The following is a 13,379-nucleotide window of genomic DNA, read 5'->3' as shown; positions in this document are numbered from 1 at the left end:
GGTCAGTCTGGGATACCAAAAATATCCTGATTATTGCTACACTAGTCTTTTCAGTATTTCAGGAAATTAGGGTTGGAAAGGACTGAAGTCATTAGCGGACACTTACCCCAGGTTTAAAGTCCAGTTATTAAACGGGATCCTTGAACCAGAGATCCTTGAACCTGCTGAACAGTAATTTTGAAGCCAAGGCCACAAAGTGCATCTGAGGAAGTGTAATGTATGATCAATGAAGTAAAAGGATGAAATTCCCACTTATCTGGATGAATCTGGCTGTAAAATTAACTCATTTATGGTGATAGTTTTTCCTGCAGAGTGATTCTCTGACAAAGTCAAAGATGATTGGATCAGAAGCAGATTCTGCCAGCTTCCTCCCTGTTTTTTTTGTACACTGCTGAGCTGGTGTCTATAGTAATGTGAAAGATCTTGCTGCTTTAAGGCTCCACTGAAGTGAAGAGGGGGCAAGCCAGAGTACTCTGGACAATATTTCTTTTGGTGTCTATGTTTTTTAAGCCACCTTGGTCATGAGACCTCTCCTAACCCTTCCTCTCTCTTGCTTGCACACTCATTCAGAGAACAGAAACAACTGTAGTCCATGAGCTCACCTAAGTGACCCTACACCAAAAGAGGCAGAGAAGAGTCCCACAAAAGTAAAAAGATCACAATATAGCTTTAAAAAGCAGATACCTACTATCGCTGGATAAATATTTAGTATCCACAGAATTTGCTACCTACACAGCTCTACATGATGATCTTCCAGAAATCCTTATCACCCAAGTACAGTAAATGCCTGATGTAAGCACTAAAAATATTACCTGAACTTTTCATCAAACCCTTCTAATTAAAATTATAATTCTAGTTTAAATGCACAGTTCAGTACAAAACGGTCAGATTTTCCCCAGTAAGTTACAAGCTTTCACAAAATGCCTTGATTAGATACTTGAAACAGTTACAAAATGTAAAATCAAATTCTATTATGCTGATCAGTACAGCCAAGATGCTGAAGCCACTTTTGATCAACTCTTCTTATTGTATCAACCTTGCAATTTATTATTTTTCTAAACAATGGGGTAGGTGTACTGTGGTTCCAAATGGCACTGTTGTCTGCAAAGCAGCAAAAATAATGCACAAGATAAAAATAGTTAACTAGGTTAGAAGACTACAGTTCAGAATTAATTCACTTTAAGAAGAGGGAACATTAAAATACACATTTTGAGCCACTGGATGTGCAAGAAGAAATTTACTTCTGCTTAGCTTGCCCTTCCCTCTGAACTGCAGACAGAAGCCAAGTCTACTATCTCATTCCCTTTTTGTAATTATGCCAAATCTGAAGAGAATTCACCATCAAAAAGGTATACCCTCTAAAAACAGAAGCAGATGGCTCAGATGTTGGATAATGAAGGGTAACTACTATGTCTACAATTTCCTTTACTAGTTGTTCAAGACAGTTGGGCATAAAGCTAGGTAAGCAACTTGGGGGGGGGGGGGGGGGGGAGAACCTGCACTAAATGATTTCAGGATTGCAAATTAGTGATAATAAGGTAAAAGATGAAAATATTTTTAAAAACTGTTTCTCATAACTATAAAATGAACTTGTGATTGAATAAGAACTTAATGCACCTTATTGTCCCTTACCAGGAAAAGATATAAATGTACTTTGAGTTATAACAACGGGGTTCAAGTAAATTATATTTTTGTAAAGTACACATTGCAATTGGTAAGATATTGATCTAGAATTGATGATCTGTCATAACATTTTGAGCATGGAAAAAATTACCAGAGTTAATCTACTAGCTAGGCATAAAAACAAAAAAGTAAATGCTTGTAAGCTATCAGAAATCCTGAGGCCTAGACCTTGTGGGAAGCCCAGCTCCCCATTAATCTTAGCTGCTGGGAAAGGGAAGGATGTTGTGATTCTTACCAGGAAGCTGTCATAGAATCATAGAAGATTAGGTTGGAAGGGACCTCAGGAGGTAATGGGTGGGTACTGAAGGGCATCTGGAGAGTAACGGTGTTTGGGTGGGAAGCTGGGATAGATGTATTTGTGGGGGTGATAGATGAAAAATGGGGTAACAGGGCTGTTGGGGGGGGCTATAAAATAGTTATGGGAAAGCTAGATTTGTGGAAGGGGATGACAAGGAAGAGGGGAGAAAATAGGGGGAAAGCTCAATGGTTATGGAGTAGCTAGGTTTACAGGGATGTCCACTGGGGTGGTTGGATAACTTTGGTGAGAAGCAGAGGATGGGTGTGTGTGGAGTGTGTGTGTGTTTAGGGGAAGCTGAGGATGGTTAAAAAGGAGGCTTTGTGGGGATAGGAATGGTGTCGGGACAGCTGGAAAGTGTTGTGTGGGTGAGGGGAGATTGAGTGGTTTGGGATGGGAGTTTCTGCAGGGGGCATGGCTGGCTGCTAGGTGTACAGCTTAGGGCCAACACTAGGTACCCCTCACTTCTGTCTCCACTACCTCTACTTGCTGCTGCTGCTGCTGCTGCCACCCCACTGCTTTCCTGCTTCTCCCAGATTCCCTTTTGCTCCCAAACAACTCCATAGTACGTTCTAGTGGCCAGGAGCTGCAATTGCAGGGTCATTCTTGCAGCCCAGCTGTAGTCTTAGGTAAGTATATGTAAAGGGTTAAATTAGCTTAGCTAAAAATGTATATATGCTTTACAGTTTGTATAAAGTGTGGATGCTTAGCAGTTATGTGAAGGTCTTGAAATATGGGATGCTTGACTGGAAATACTGAGCTTGGAATGTGGCTTGATTAGAAATATTGGCCCTGGAATGTGGCTGATAAGTTAGGAAAGTCTTTGAAGATGGCTCTAAACAGTTTTAGCAAAGAAAAGGATTCAAGAAATAGTGGCCATAGTCATAGTTCTGATAAATAAGGTATAAAAGGGTCAACTCTTAGAGAATTTGTTGCTAGTGCCTGCCTTTCCGGTTGGAGCCAGCCAATATGGGATTGAGCATTCCTGGCACTAGTCCTGTCATAATTACGTGATCAATACTTACAACTGCATGTTATTGTGTGGGTGTGATAACTGCTGAGCCATCTAGCTGCTGCCCATCAGAATTCCACAATACCATTTTAAGAGTATTAATTTAGTGTTCCAACTGTACCTTATAAACGGAACTGCCTCCGACTATCCAAACCATGTCTGTCTTACTTTTTAACTCTGGTGAGTCCAGAAGAACTAAAGCATCATCCAGACTTTTGGTGAGATAATGAGCTCCTTTTGGGGTTTCCCTAGAAAAATAAAAAGTTTTATTGCTTAATATCTGTAGAGTGTGTTCACCATGATAGTCAGTGTAATATAGGTAGATATTCTGTATTTTGTCTAAATTTCTGTTTATAAACATGTCCAAATACATTTCAGGTTAGCACAATCTTTAGCAACAAGATAAACTTATTTAAAACAAAGTCTAACTAAAAGTTCCATCACACAGTGGAATAGAATATTCTGCATTACAAATCAGCATTTTATTCTATCAAACAAACTAATTAAGTTGTATTATAAATTACAGGGTTTAAATTTTGTATTGGATATTTGTTTAAACACCACAAGGGATTAAGATTGATAGATCTAATTAAACTATCAGACTTCAGTTTCAACCTGACTCCTACTACAAATAACGCTTTTCAGAATGAAGCTAGAAAAACAACAATTCCCTCTCTACTTCCTGCCAAAAATCCCGTTATTTTAATTTTTCCCACTCCCCAAAGGTGACAGTTTGAACTTCCATTTGACTGGATGTGCAGTCATTACCTGCAGATTTGAAACTTGCCTAAACAATTCAGCTTTTAAAGTACTTTAGGTACTACAAACTTCTGTCAGTGCATGCAACTCTATTAATTGAAATGAGGTCTGGGCATGTATAACTAAGGCCATGTCTATACTGACGGCAGCAAATTCACCGCTGCCAGATTGATCTTTCTGGATTGATTGAGCGGTCAGCATAGACCCGCTCAATCAATCAGGAAGTTGACTGAGTAAAACCACCCCCTAAAGCGCAGCGCAGTGTAGACAGTGCGCAGAAGGGAAGCAGAGCAGTTGACGTGAGTTACGCAAGCTACTCTGCGTAGTTTACGTAACTCCTGTCGACTGCCTCCGAATCTCCAGGTGAGTATGGACCAGCGGTCAGTCTTTGGCTATTTTAGGAAAAAGATTTGTACAATTTATTTCAATGTAAAATATATTCTCTTGCAATGTTTTTAGCCAGTTTTTATGTTCTAGTCAAATTAACAAAACAAATCTTCCACAGTATTATGTATAACACACTAGGGTTGTCTGTGTGTGTGTGTGTGTGTGCGTGCGCGCTTGTTTTGTTAAGAGGAGCAGGATTGAGCACTCCCTTTGTAGACTGATACAATGGCTGTTGGAGATGTAATACTGAATAGGGTATTCTCTTGAGGAAAGTTAAAATTTTGGAGGATTGCTGAAATTTTTAAATGCTGTAGATCTAGGAGCAGATGTGTGACACTGCTTAACCCAATTATGGACAGCACAGCGTAATATAGCTATAATTAGATCAAAAGGTACTTCTCCCTGCTGCTACTCTTTATAGTTTGGGTGGTCTATCTTCCAGATTTCCTATACACAATATGTTCTCTCAAAAATTAATACACAGTCCTGTCTCTTGAGCTGTTTACAATTTTGGTCGAATGAAAAGATTTCTGACTCTTTTCTTGTTTGTGCACTTCCTGTCTCCTTAGGAATTAAAAACCCCAAAACAACAACAATCCTTGCATAGAAAAGCATAACAGAGCATGGTTCTAGCAGCTGCAAAAATTAACTTCACTGACTGCTATATGTAAAACGAATAAACATCCTCCTCACTTTAGGAAAAGCACTAATCTGCATTACACATTTCCCAAGTGAGATTCCTTTCTACTTTATTTGGCTTCAGTTTATTATGAATAGCTTTTAGCATGTGGAAGTGCATAATTTCAAGAGTCTTTGGACATGTTACAGCTTACTTTTATTTGGCTCTATTGAGCAGGATAGGAGAATAAATTAATAGAATATCTCAAAAGTGGGGAGAGTAGAGGAAGTCATGAAGAATTATCCAACCTACAAGACATTTACATTTATTGGCTTTTGGTATGGATGTTTACAAGTTAACATTTTTTGTTAAAAGGAGCATTGTTTGTGACTAGGCAGTGTGGTAGCTTAAGAGAAGCATGGAGCAAGACTCTAAGAAACTGGAAGAATTTTTTTCTTTAAAGGCTATTACTACCCAAAATGAAACAAAACTAAACTGGGGAGGGGAAGGGAACAACCCGGAAAGCAACAATCAAATTACAAAGCCGTAAAGACACTACAGAAATGTGTTAAATGCAGGAATTAGGGAGAGTATGAGAAGGCTCAAAATGTCTGCATGTAGATTTGACACATATCTATAAATATTTTAATGTGAATTCAAGAATGCACATATGAAGAGCACTGAATTGATTGCCCTGAATATTGAGGTCTTTTAGTCATCTACAGAACAGGTTCAGGTAGGGTGGATCTGAGTTACTACAGAGAATTTTTATGGGTGGCTGGCTGGTGAGTCTTGCCCACATGTTCAAGGTTTAGCTGATTGCCATATTTGGGGTCGGGAGGGAATTTTCCCCCAGGGCAGATTGGCGCAGGCCCTAGGGGTTTTTCGCCTTCCTCTGTAGCATTGGGAATGGGTCACTTGCTGCTGGATTCTCTTTACCTTGAAGTCTTTAAATCATTATTTCAGGGCTTCAGTAACTCAGTCTTAGGTTGTGGTCTATTACAGTAATTGGGTGGGTGAGGTTCTGTGGCCTGTGTTGTGCAAGAGGTCAGACTAGATGATCATAATGGTCCCTTCTGATTTTGAGTCTGTGTTTCCTAGCCTCTCCCATTCAGTCAGGCACATGTGCCGCCGCCCCCATGTGTCCCTGCACCACCACTCCCATTTAGCCCCTGGCTCAATGCTGTCACCCAGTAGCTCCTGTGCCTTGCCCCCGTCTGTCCCTCCAAATTAGCCCTTCTGAATCCTAGTCTATGTGACCCCTCAGCAGCCTCATGTGCCCCCGCTCTGCCCATCCCCTCCAGGCGCTGTGGGCAGGACGCTGTGAGGAATATAGCCACTGCTCCCTCCCTATCCGTGGCTGGCTGCTTCAGCCCCGTAAGCCGGCTGCCCTCTCTTCTAGTGCCACAGCAACCCCTAGTGGGCAAAAGGTGTAATTGTAGTGCCTCTCCAGCAGAATCTATTTTCTGCAGGGGAACACGAATTCTGCACATGCGCAGTGTCACAAAATTCCCCCAGGATGGTACTGTAGTGTGAGGATGGACTGCTGAACCCATCTGGATATCCACTGTACAGCATTTCAATGTACAGCGGTCTGTCTGTATATTACATACTGCAGCATGGGGTCCTTTGTAGTTGATCTGAGCTGGATTTGAACTGGTGGCATAGGCAAGCATTTAATCTCTATATCATTAAGCAATCCAGTAGTTTTTATTATGAAGATTCATAGGTGACAGGGAGTTAAATCGGTTTCCCTGTTTCCTAGAAATACCCTAACCTCTCTCTTTTATATAAAGTAATATTATGGACAACAATTAGGCTGTACTCTTGTGTGTTAGAATTAGAGTAATGATGTTATGTGGGGTAATAAATGGTTACTAATTGTTGTTCTTTGAGATGTGTTGCACATATCCATTCCACTCCAGGTGAATGTGTGTCCACTGCATGGTTGTCAGATTTCTTTTTTTCCCCGCCCCAGTGGTACCCATCAGGATGGCTTGAGTGCCCTCTGCTGCTGCGTATCTCTGCAAGAAGATATAAAGGGTAGAGCTGCCCTGAACCTCCCTCAATTTCTTTTTGCCGTATAGACTCCAACACAGGGGAAGGAAGGTAGGTCATGAAATGGATATGTGCAACATATTTCAACAGAACAACAGTTATAGGAAGGTAGGTAACCATTTTTTCGACTGATTACACATGTTCGTCACACTTTAAGTGACTCACAAGCAGATCGATCTGGAGGTGGGCCTGCAGCCTATTTGAACAGAGATTGTAGAACAGCAGGCCAGAATCTAGTATTGTTCCCGAATTGATGGGCTATAGTGTAATGAGAAGCAAAGATGACCAAGTTGCCACTTTGCAAATGCCCCGAACAGGAACTTGTGCCAGAAAAACTACAGATGCTTCATGTGACCTAGTTGAACGGACTAGCACTCTAGCTGGCAGAGTGACGTTAGCCAACTGGTAAAACAAATGAATACACAAAGAAATCTAGGAGGAAATCCTCTGAGCAGATATAGTTTAGCCTTTCCTTCTGTCCACCATTGTGATTAACAACTGTGATGACCTGAACGATTTAGTCTGGTCCAGCTAAAAGGCTAAAACACTTCTGATGTATAAAGAGTGAAACTTTTCTTCATCTTTATGAGCATGAGGCTTTCAGAAGAAAGTTGGCAAATAGACTGCCTGACTAATGTGAAAGTTGGAAACCACTTTTGTCAGGAGCTACACATGAAACTGAAGGTAAATCTTGTCCTTATAGAAGAGGTTCTAATACAGAACTCTCAACTAGGCCACTCTTCTTGCCAAGGTAATTGTGATCAAAAGCACCACATTCACAGAGAGGTGGAGTAGAGAATGAGTCACGAGTGGTTTAAAGGATGGTCCCATTAAGTTTGCTAATACCAGGTTCAGATCCCATGGAGGAATACATTCTTGTACCTGTGGGTATATTCTGTCCAGCCCTTTCAAAAATCTGATAGCGATGGGATTGGAAAAAAAAAAAAAGATCTGTTGTTCATTAAGAGATAGAAAGCTGAAATAGCTGCCCGATGAACCTTGATAGAGTTAACTGCTTGACCTTGATGTCCTAGGTAAGAAGATAGTCCAACACATGATGGGTGCCAGCTCGCTCCAGAGAAACACTTTTCTGGTGGGACCAGATGGAAAAATGCTTCCTTTTAAACAGATGAGTACTCCTAGTTGAAGTCTTTCTACTGCTTAAAGGTATTTCTTGCAAGCCTTTTCTAAAGGTGTTAGCCATGAAGCATCCATACTGTCAAGTGGAGAGCCTGCAGGCTGGGGTGGCGGAGGTGGCCATGGTCTTGGGAAATCATGTCTGGATCCAGTGGAAGAGACCATGAAGCTCTGACTGACAAGGTTAGCAGGATCAAGAACCAGTGCTGCCAAGACCACACTGATGCTATAAGTAAAGGCGCGCATGGTCCTGTTTGATCTCAGACAAGACTTTGGGCAGTAACAGGATCACAAGGAAAGCATACAGTAAGGTGTTCCTCCTGGGCAGCAGGAATATACCCATCAATAAACCTGGGCTATGACCCTCCCCCCACACCACGGGAACAGAACTGATGGACATTTCTGTTGGTCTGTGTTGCAAACAGGTCTACTTGGTGCGTCACATATGGTCGGAAGATTGATCTGGCCATGTCCAGATGTAGTGGCCACTCACAGTGATTGGAGAATGACCTGCTTATCTGGTCTGCAAGCGTATTGTGGTATTGGAAAGTAAGCTTCTCAGAGGTGAATGGAGTTGGCTATGCAAAACTCCCACCAGAGGATAACCTCCTGGCACAAGAGAGTAGAATATGCTCCTCATTTAATCACATGAAACATAGTTGCTGTGTTGTCTGTTAATACTAGCAGATTTTGTCCCTCTAAATGTGGAAGGAAGGCTGAACATGCAAGATGGACTGCTTCTAATACTCCTATCTTTATATGAGCCTTCAAGTCTTTGGAAGACCAAAGACCCTGAATGTGTAGGGACACCTCCCTCCACGTGTGCTCCCCAAGCCAGGGATGATGCATTTCTGACTAAATTAAGTGCTGATTGCAAGGGAGTAAGGGGACCCCCCCAGATACAAACTTTCAGAGGGTCTGTCCACCAATCCGGAGAGGACAAGATTAGCAGTGGTACTAGAACCACTATGTCTAAGCTATGACGGCTTGGGGAAATACACTGAAGCTAGCTGGGTTTCAAACCCTGATTGCAGTAGACAAGCTTTAGCCTTTGTAGAGTCCAGGAGTCCTCTGATCAATTCTGAATCCAGTACAAAGAACAGAATTTATTTGTCCACATTGACTAGGAGCCTCAGTGCATCAAAGGTAGACTGGATAATGGCTACATTGAACAGTACCTGAAATTTGGACTAGCCTCTCTCCAGCCAACTGTCCAGGTAATGGAAAACATGGACCCCTGACTTTTGAAGGCATGCTGCTACCACTTCCATGCATTTTGTGAAAATGCAAGGAGCTGCCAATAGACCATATGGAAGCACTGTAAATTGGTAGTGGATCACATGTAACACTAACCTGAATGACTTCTGGTGGTTTGCTATGTGGAATTAAGTATCTTTCAAGTTGAGGGCAACATACCAGTCCCTTAGCTCCAGCGAACAAATAGTTACACTCTCTGGAGTGGCTCACATCAATAAGTGCCTACATCAGGGCAGACTGTCAAAAGCAGAGCAGACACCCCAAACTGGTGGTATGTTCTATAATTAGAATTCACCAACCCAGTACCAAATGTGAACATCCAAAGTACTACAATAGTCTTGTAATGGAATCACAGACTGAAGTGTCTAAGGGGACTATCTTGGCACCCAGGCAAGCTGTTGGTTAGCAATCCTAAACTGCAGACTCTCTGTAGAATACAGTTTTCAACTAGAAAGGTCTAGCCTCTTTGAGTCTTTCCCTTTTGGTGTCAATGCCTGGCATCTTTGCCTTTCCAATACATTAGGTGTTGCACTTCTAAGGCGTTTGGAGAGGTGTATGTGTACAGATGTTCAAAACCTTTAGAAGGGACACAGTATCTCCTCTCCACCCTCTTCACTAGGGTGCAGGGAGGGAAGATGGGGTCTATTACACTACTTTACTGATTGATGAGGCAATTTTGGAGCCAGTCAGTTACCCTGTTGGGTCCTGCTGAAACCAAAATATCCATCAGTTTGTGGGATTTGTCACAGACCTCTTCCTCCTGGATATCTAGGACTGTGTCTAATCTTTTTAATAAGTCCTGGTGAGCTCTATAATCTTCTGGTGTGGAAGAGTCACTCACTGCCTCTACAGCCTCATCTGGTGAGGAGGAAGAGGATGCAGATAGAGCAAATGCTTTCTCAGCATCAATCTCATGTGCTGGAGGAACTGCCGGAATGGCTTCCACTTGCTCAGTATCAGACGTGGTATCAACTACAGAAAGGTATTGTCTCTGGCACTGATAAACTGAGGTGGATGAAGGGGATGACCTGGCAGGTTGGGGGGAAAACACATGGGGTCCAGAAAGCGGACTGACATGGTCCTGGGGCCCATTCTTGACTAGGCCATTGCCCCCTCACAGGTGGCCACTGCTGAGGCTGCTGTGAGACCCATGGCCCATACGTCTCTGACAGAGGATGCACGCTGTGCCTAGGTTGAGACACACAGGACTCAACCTTTGGAGTATGAAGAGGACAAGACTCTGATCTCTAATAATGGGAGAACAGAACCTATTGGCACCGGAGAGAGAGCCTGACCCTCGAGATGGTAGTACCAGAGACATCATAGCTGGCTTCTATCTCGACAGTACCGTTTTCTAAAGCAAGGAAAGAGTCAATTGCAATAGTACTGCAAGCTCCAGAGGGGCCACGGTAATGGCTGGAAACCTAATTACCAAAACCTGCTGGAAGGCTTCCTGCACTACTGAGGAAACATGTACGGAGAAGTTAAGTAGCTCTCTAGCAGCTGTATGCCACTGCAGTATTGACGGTACCAGCATGGTCTCTTGGAATTGCTGTTTCTCCAGAAAATATCCACTTTAGCTTCTTCAGGCTACTTCAAGAGTCAGTTTTAATGGACCTTGCACAGGTTCCAGAGTCACTGACCCCTTCTTCTTAGACCAAGAGTATTCTGGGAAGTGCCTCCTCTTAGAGTCTCTCCAGGAATTCTTGCCTTTAGAGGGGCTTCAGTACTGATGACCTTGCTGAGAGAAATACCAAGTCCCTAGAAATCTTGTGTCTCTTTCTCAGCACCAGTGACAGACAACTCAGGCAAGGTACTCTGGATGGAATCTGATGTACCTGGTGCCTGCTCTGAATGGCACAGCTTCACAGGTGGATGGAATACTGACTCCATATGAAGACACTTAAGGATGGCAACTCTGTCCTTCTCTGAGTGAGGCTTACATCCTTTGCAAATGTGATACTTGTCACTCACCTGGGATTTCCCCAAGTATTTGAGGCAGCTGGTGTGTGCGTCACTCACTATCAGTTTGCTTCATGAATGACATGATTTAAATCCCAGAGATGGAGAAATGACTCCAGTACTGAAATTTAAAACTGACCAGATTAAAGAGCTACAGTGGAATGGACATGTGCAATCACTCAAAGAACTAATCTTAATACCAATATCAGAAAGCTGATTGAAGGAAAAGTATGAGAGTCACATTTTTAAAACAAGTCAGGTTCAGGTGGTGGAATATTGTTGAACTTTACGGACCAAGTAAGATTTTCAAACTCTTGATATTGATATGCTATTTTGTTCTCATTGTACCAACAAACTAAGTCTGAAGCTTGATCAAATCTTGCACTTAACAAATTTCAGTCATTAGACACAAAAAACTGGAGAAATCTTTCAACTTTTGCTAGCACCTTTTGGAACAGGAACACAGTGATAGTACTTAAGAATCAACAACAGCTACAGAGAAACTCCTTTCATATGGATAACTGAATATCAAAACTACCATTCTTAAAATTACTTTATCAGGCAGAGTTATTTATCTGAGCTACTATGGTATGAAAACCTATATAGAATAGAGTAAGTAGTGCCCGCATGTACTAAGTTCTTTCCAGACATACAAGAAAGGATGGTCTCTGCCTCAAGAAGCTCAGAGTCTTTGAATGGACAGACAAGATAGGCAAACAAAGGATTTTCTATACAAAACAAGACTGACTATAGGAAACTTAGCAAAAGTGGGTTTTATGAGGGACATAAGAGACAGATGCATGTTCTATTTAAACGCCCCCCCCCTCCACTAAAATGTTATTTTACAAACGATTCCAGGTAATTTAAGACAGACGCTTCATAGTTATAGTACTCTAAAGTTATGAAACACTAACTCACTAAATAAATAGTAATCAAATTTAAAAACTTATGAAATCATCAGGGTTAGTACTTACTTGAGCTCTGTGCTAAGCACTATATTAATTCTGTCTTTTAAAGGCCGATTCTTCTCAGGAATTGAGAACCAGGTCCTCTTACCCATTATCACCACATTCTGTTTACCTGAATAATATACAAAACATTTTTTTAAAAAAGTTTCAACTTAGTACAGAATTAGAGGTGATGGTTTAGTGACATCTAGTGGATTTACCTCCTCCCCAACCTCCTTTGAATTCTATTTAACCAGCTAATATGTGCAAATTTTAAACATTAGCTAGGCCTGGTCTACACTTACCTGGCAATTCAGTGGCAGTCGACGTGAGTTATGTAAGCTACGCAGAGTAGCTTGCGTAACTCCTGTCGACTGCTGTGCTTCTCTTCTGCACGGCTTCTTCACTGCACGGTGCCAATGGGAACCATGTTCCCATCGACGCAGCGCTATGTCACTTGAGGGGGTGGTTTTACAGTGTCGACTTCTGGATCGATTGAGCGGGTCTTCACTGACGGCTCAATCAATTCAGAAAGGTCGATCTGATGGTGGCGACTTTGCCGCTGTCAGTGTAGACATACCCCTAGACTAACTGTAAATAAAAGACCAAATTTAGGCCCTGATTATGGGATTGCTCATGTGAATAAAGTAACACACATACGTAAGTGTTTGCCATATCAGGGTCTTGGAATGCACTTTTTAAAAAAGTCAAACAAAAACTTAAGTTTTAAATATAACTACATAACTTACAATAGAGTATCCATACTACCCAAAAGAACAGCTTCATAGATGCTGTGATCTGGCCCTAACTCCCTGGAACCCTGGTTCTTTTCACTAGAAACACAACAACAACATGTTCCATTTGTGATATTTAAACTCAAAAGCATTTTAAAATCTCCCCCTAAACATTTGGGACCTACAACCCATGAAAGTATAAAAAACAATTTTGCCACCACAAATATTTCTAGTAAGTTAGTGCAAATCCAGAAGACAAACTCACCTACAACATGAAACTAAATGGGACAATTTTACAAAACTGGACTTTGTCTCAAACTTAACTTCACCATTTTAAAATGTTAGCAGCAAAAATGAGAATATTCACACTACCATTTAATATACTAGTTTAGTAGAACACCACCACTCAACAATGCATTGTGTAAAACCAAAGTGTACATGTGAAAGTGCTGACAGTTATGCATAGAATTTGGTGTAAATTAAAGCTACACACAGGTACAATAATGCGGGCAAAGATAAAACTTCTACT

General features: G+C 41.6%; 1 protein-coding gene across 2 annotated transcripts in view; it reads right to left on the bottom strand.

The window, feature by feature from the left end:
* DHFR (dihydrofolate reductase) overlaps positions 1 to 13,379 on the bottom strand; it is a 46,609-nt gene that overhangs the window by 19,510 nt on the left and 13,720 nt on the right. For both annotated transcript variants that reach the window (XM_067569219.1, XM_067569220.1), the window contains 2 exons: positions 12,144 to 12,249; positions 3,112 to 3,238 (listed from right to left, as the gene is read on the bottom strand). In XM_067569219.1, the coding sequence (XP_067425320.1) occupies positions 3,112 to 3,238; positions 12,144 to 12,249 (233 nt within the window). The remainder of the gene's footprint in view (positions 1 to 3,111; positions 3,239 to 12,143; positions 12,250 to 13,379) is intronic.

Source organism: Emydura macquarii, unplaced genomic scaffold, assembly GCF_026122565.2.
Source record: "Emydura macquarii macquarii isolate MOO-44397 ecotype Brisbane River unplaced genomic scaffold, CSIRO-AGI_Emac_v2 contig_2897, whole genome shotgun sequence".
Lineage (NCBI taxonomy): Eukaryota > Metazoa > Chordata > Testudines > Chelidae > Emydura > Emydura macquarii.
Note: the sequence above shows the minus strand (reverse complement) of the source record. Positions and strands in the feature narration are given on the sequence as shown.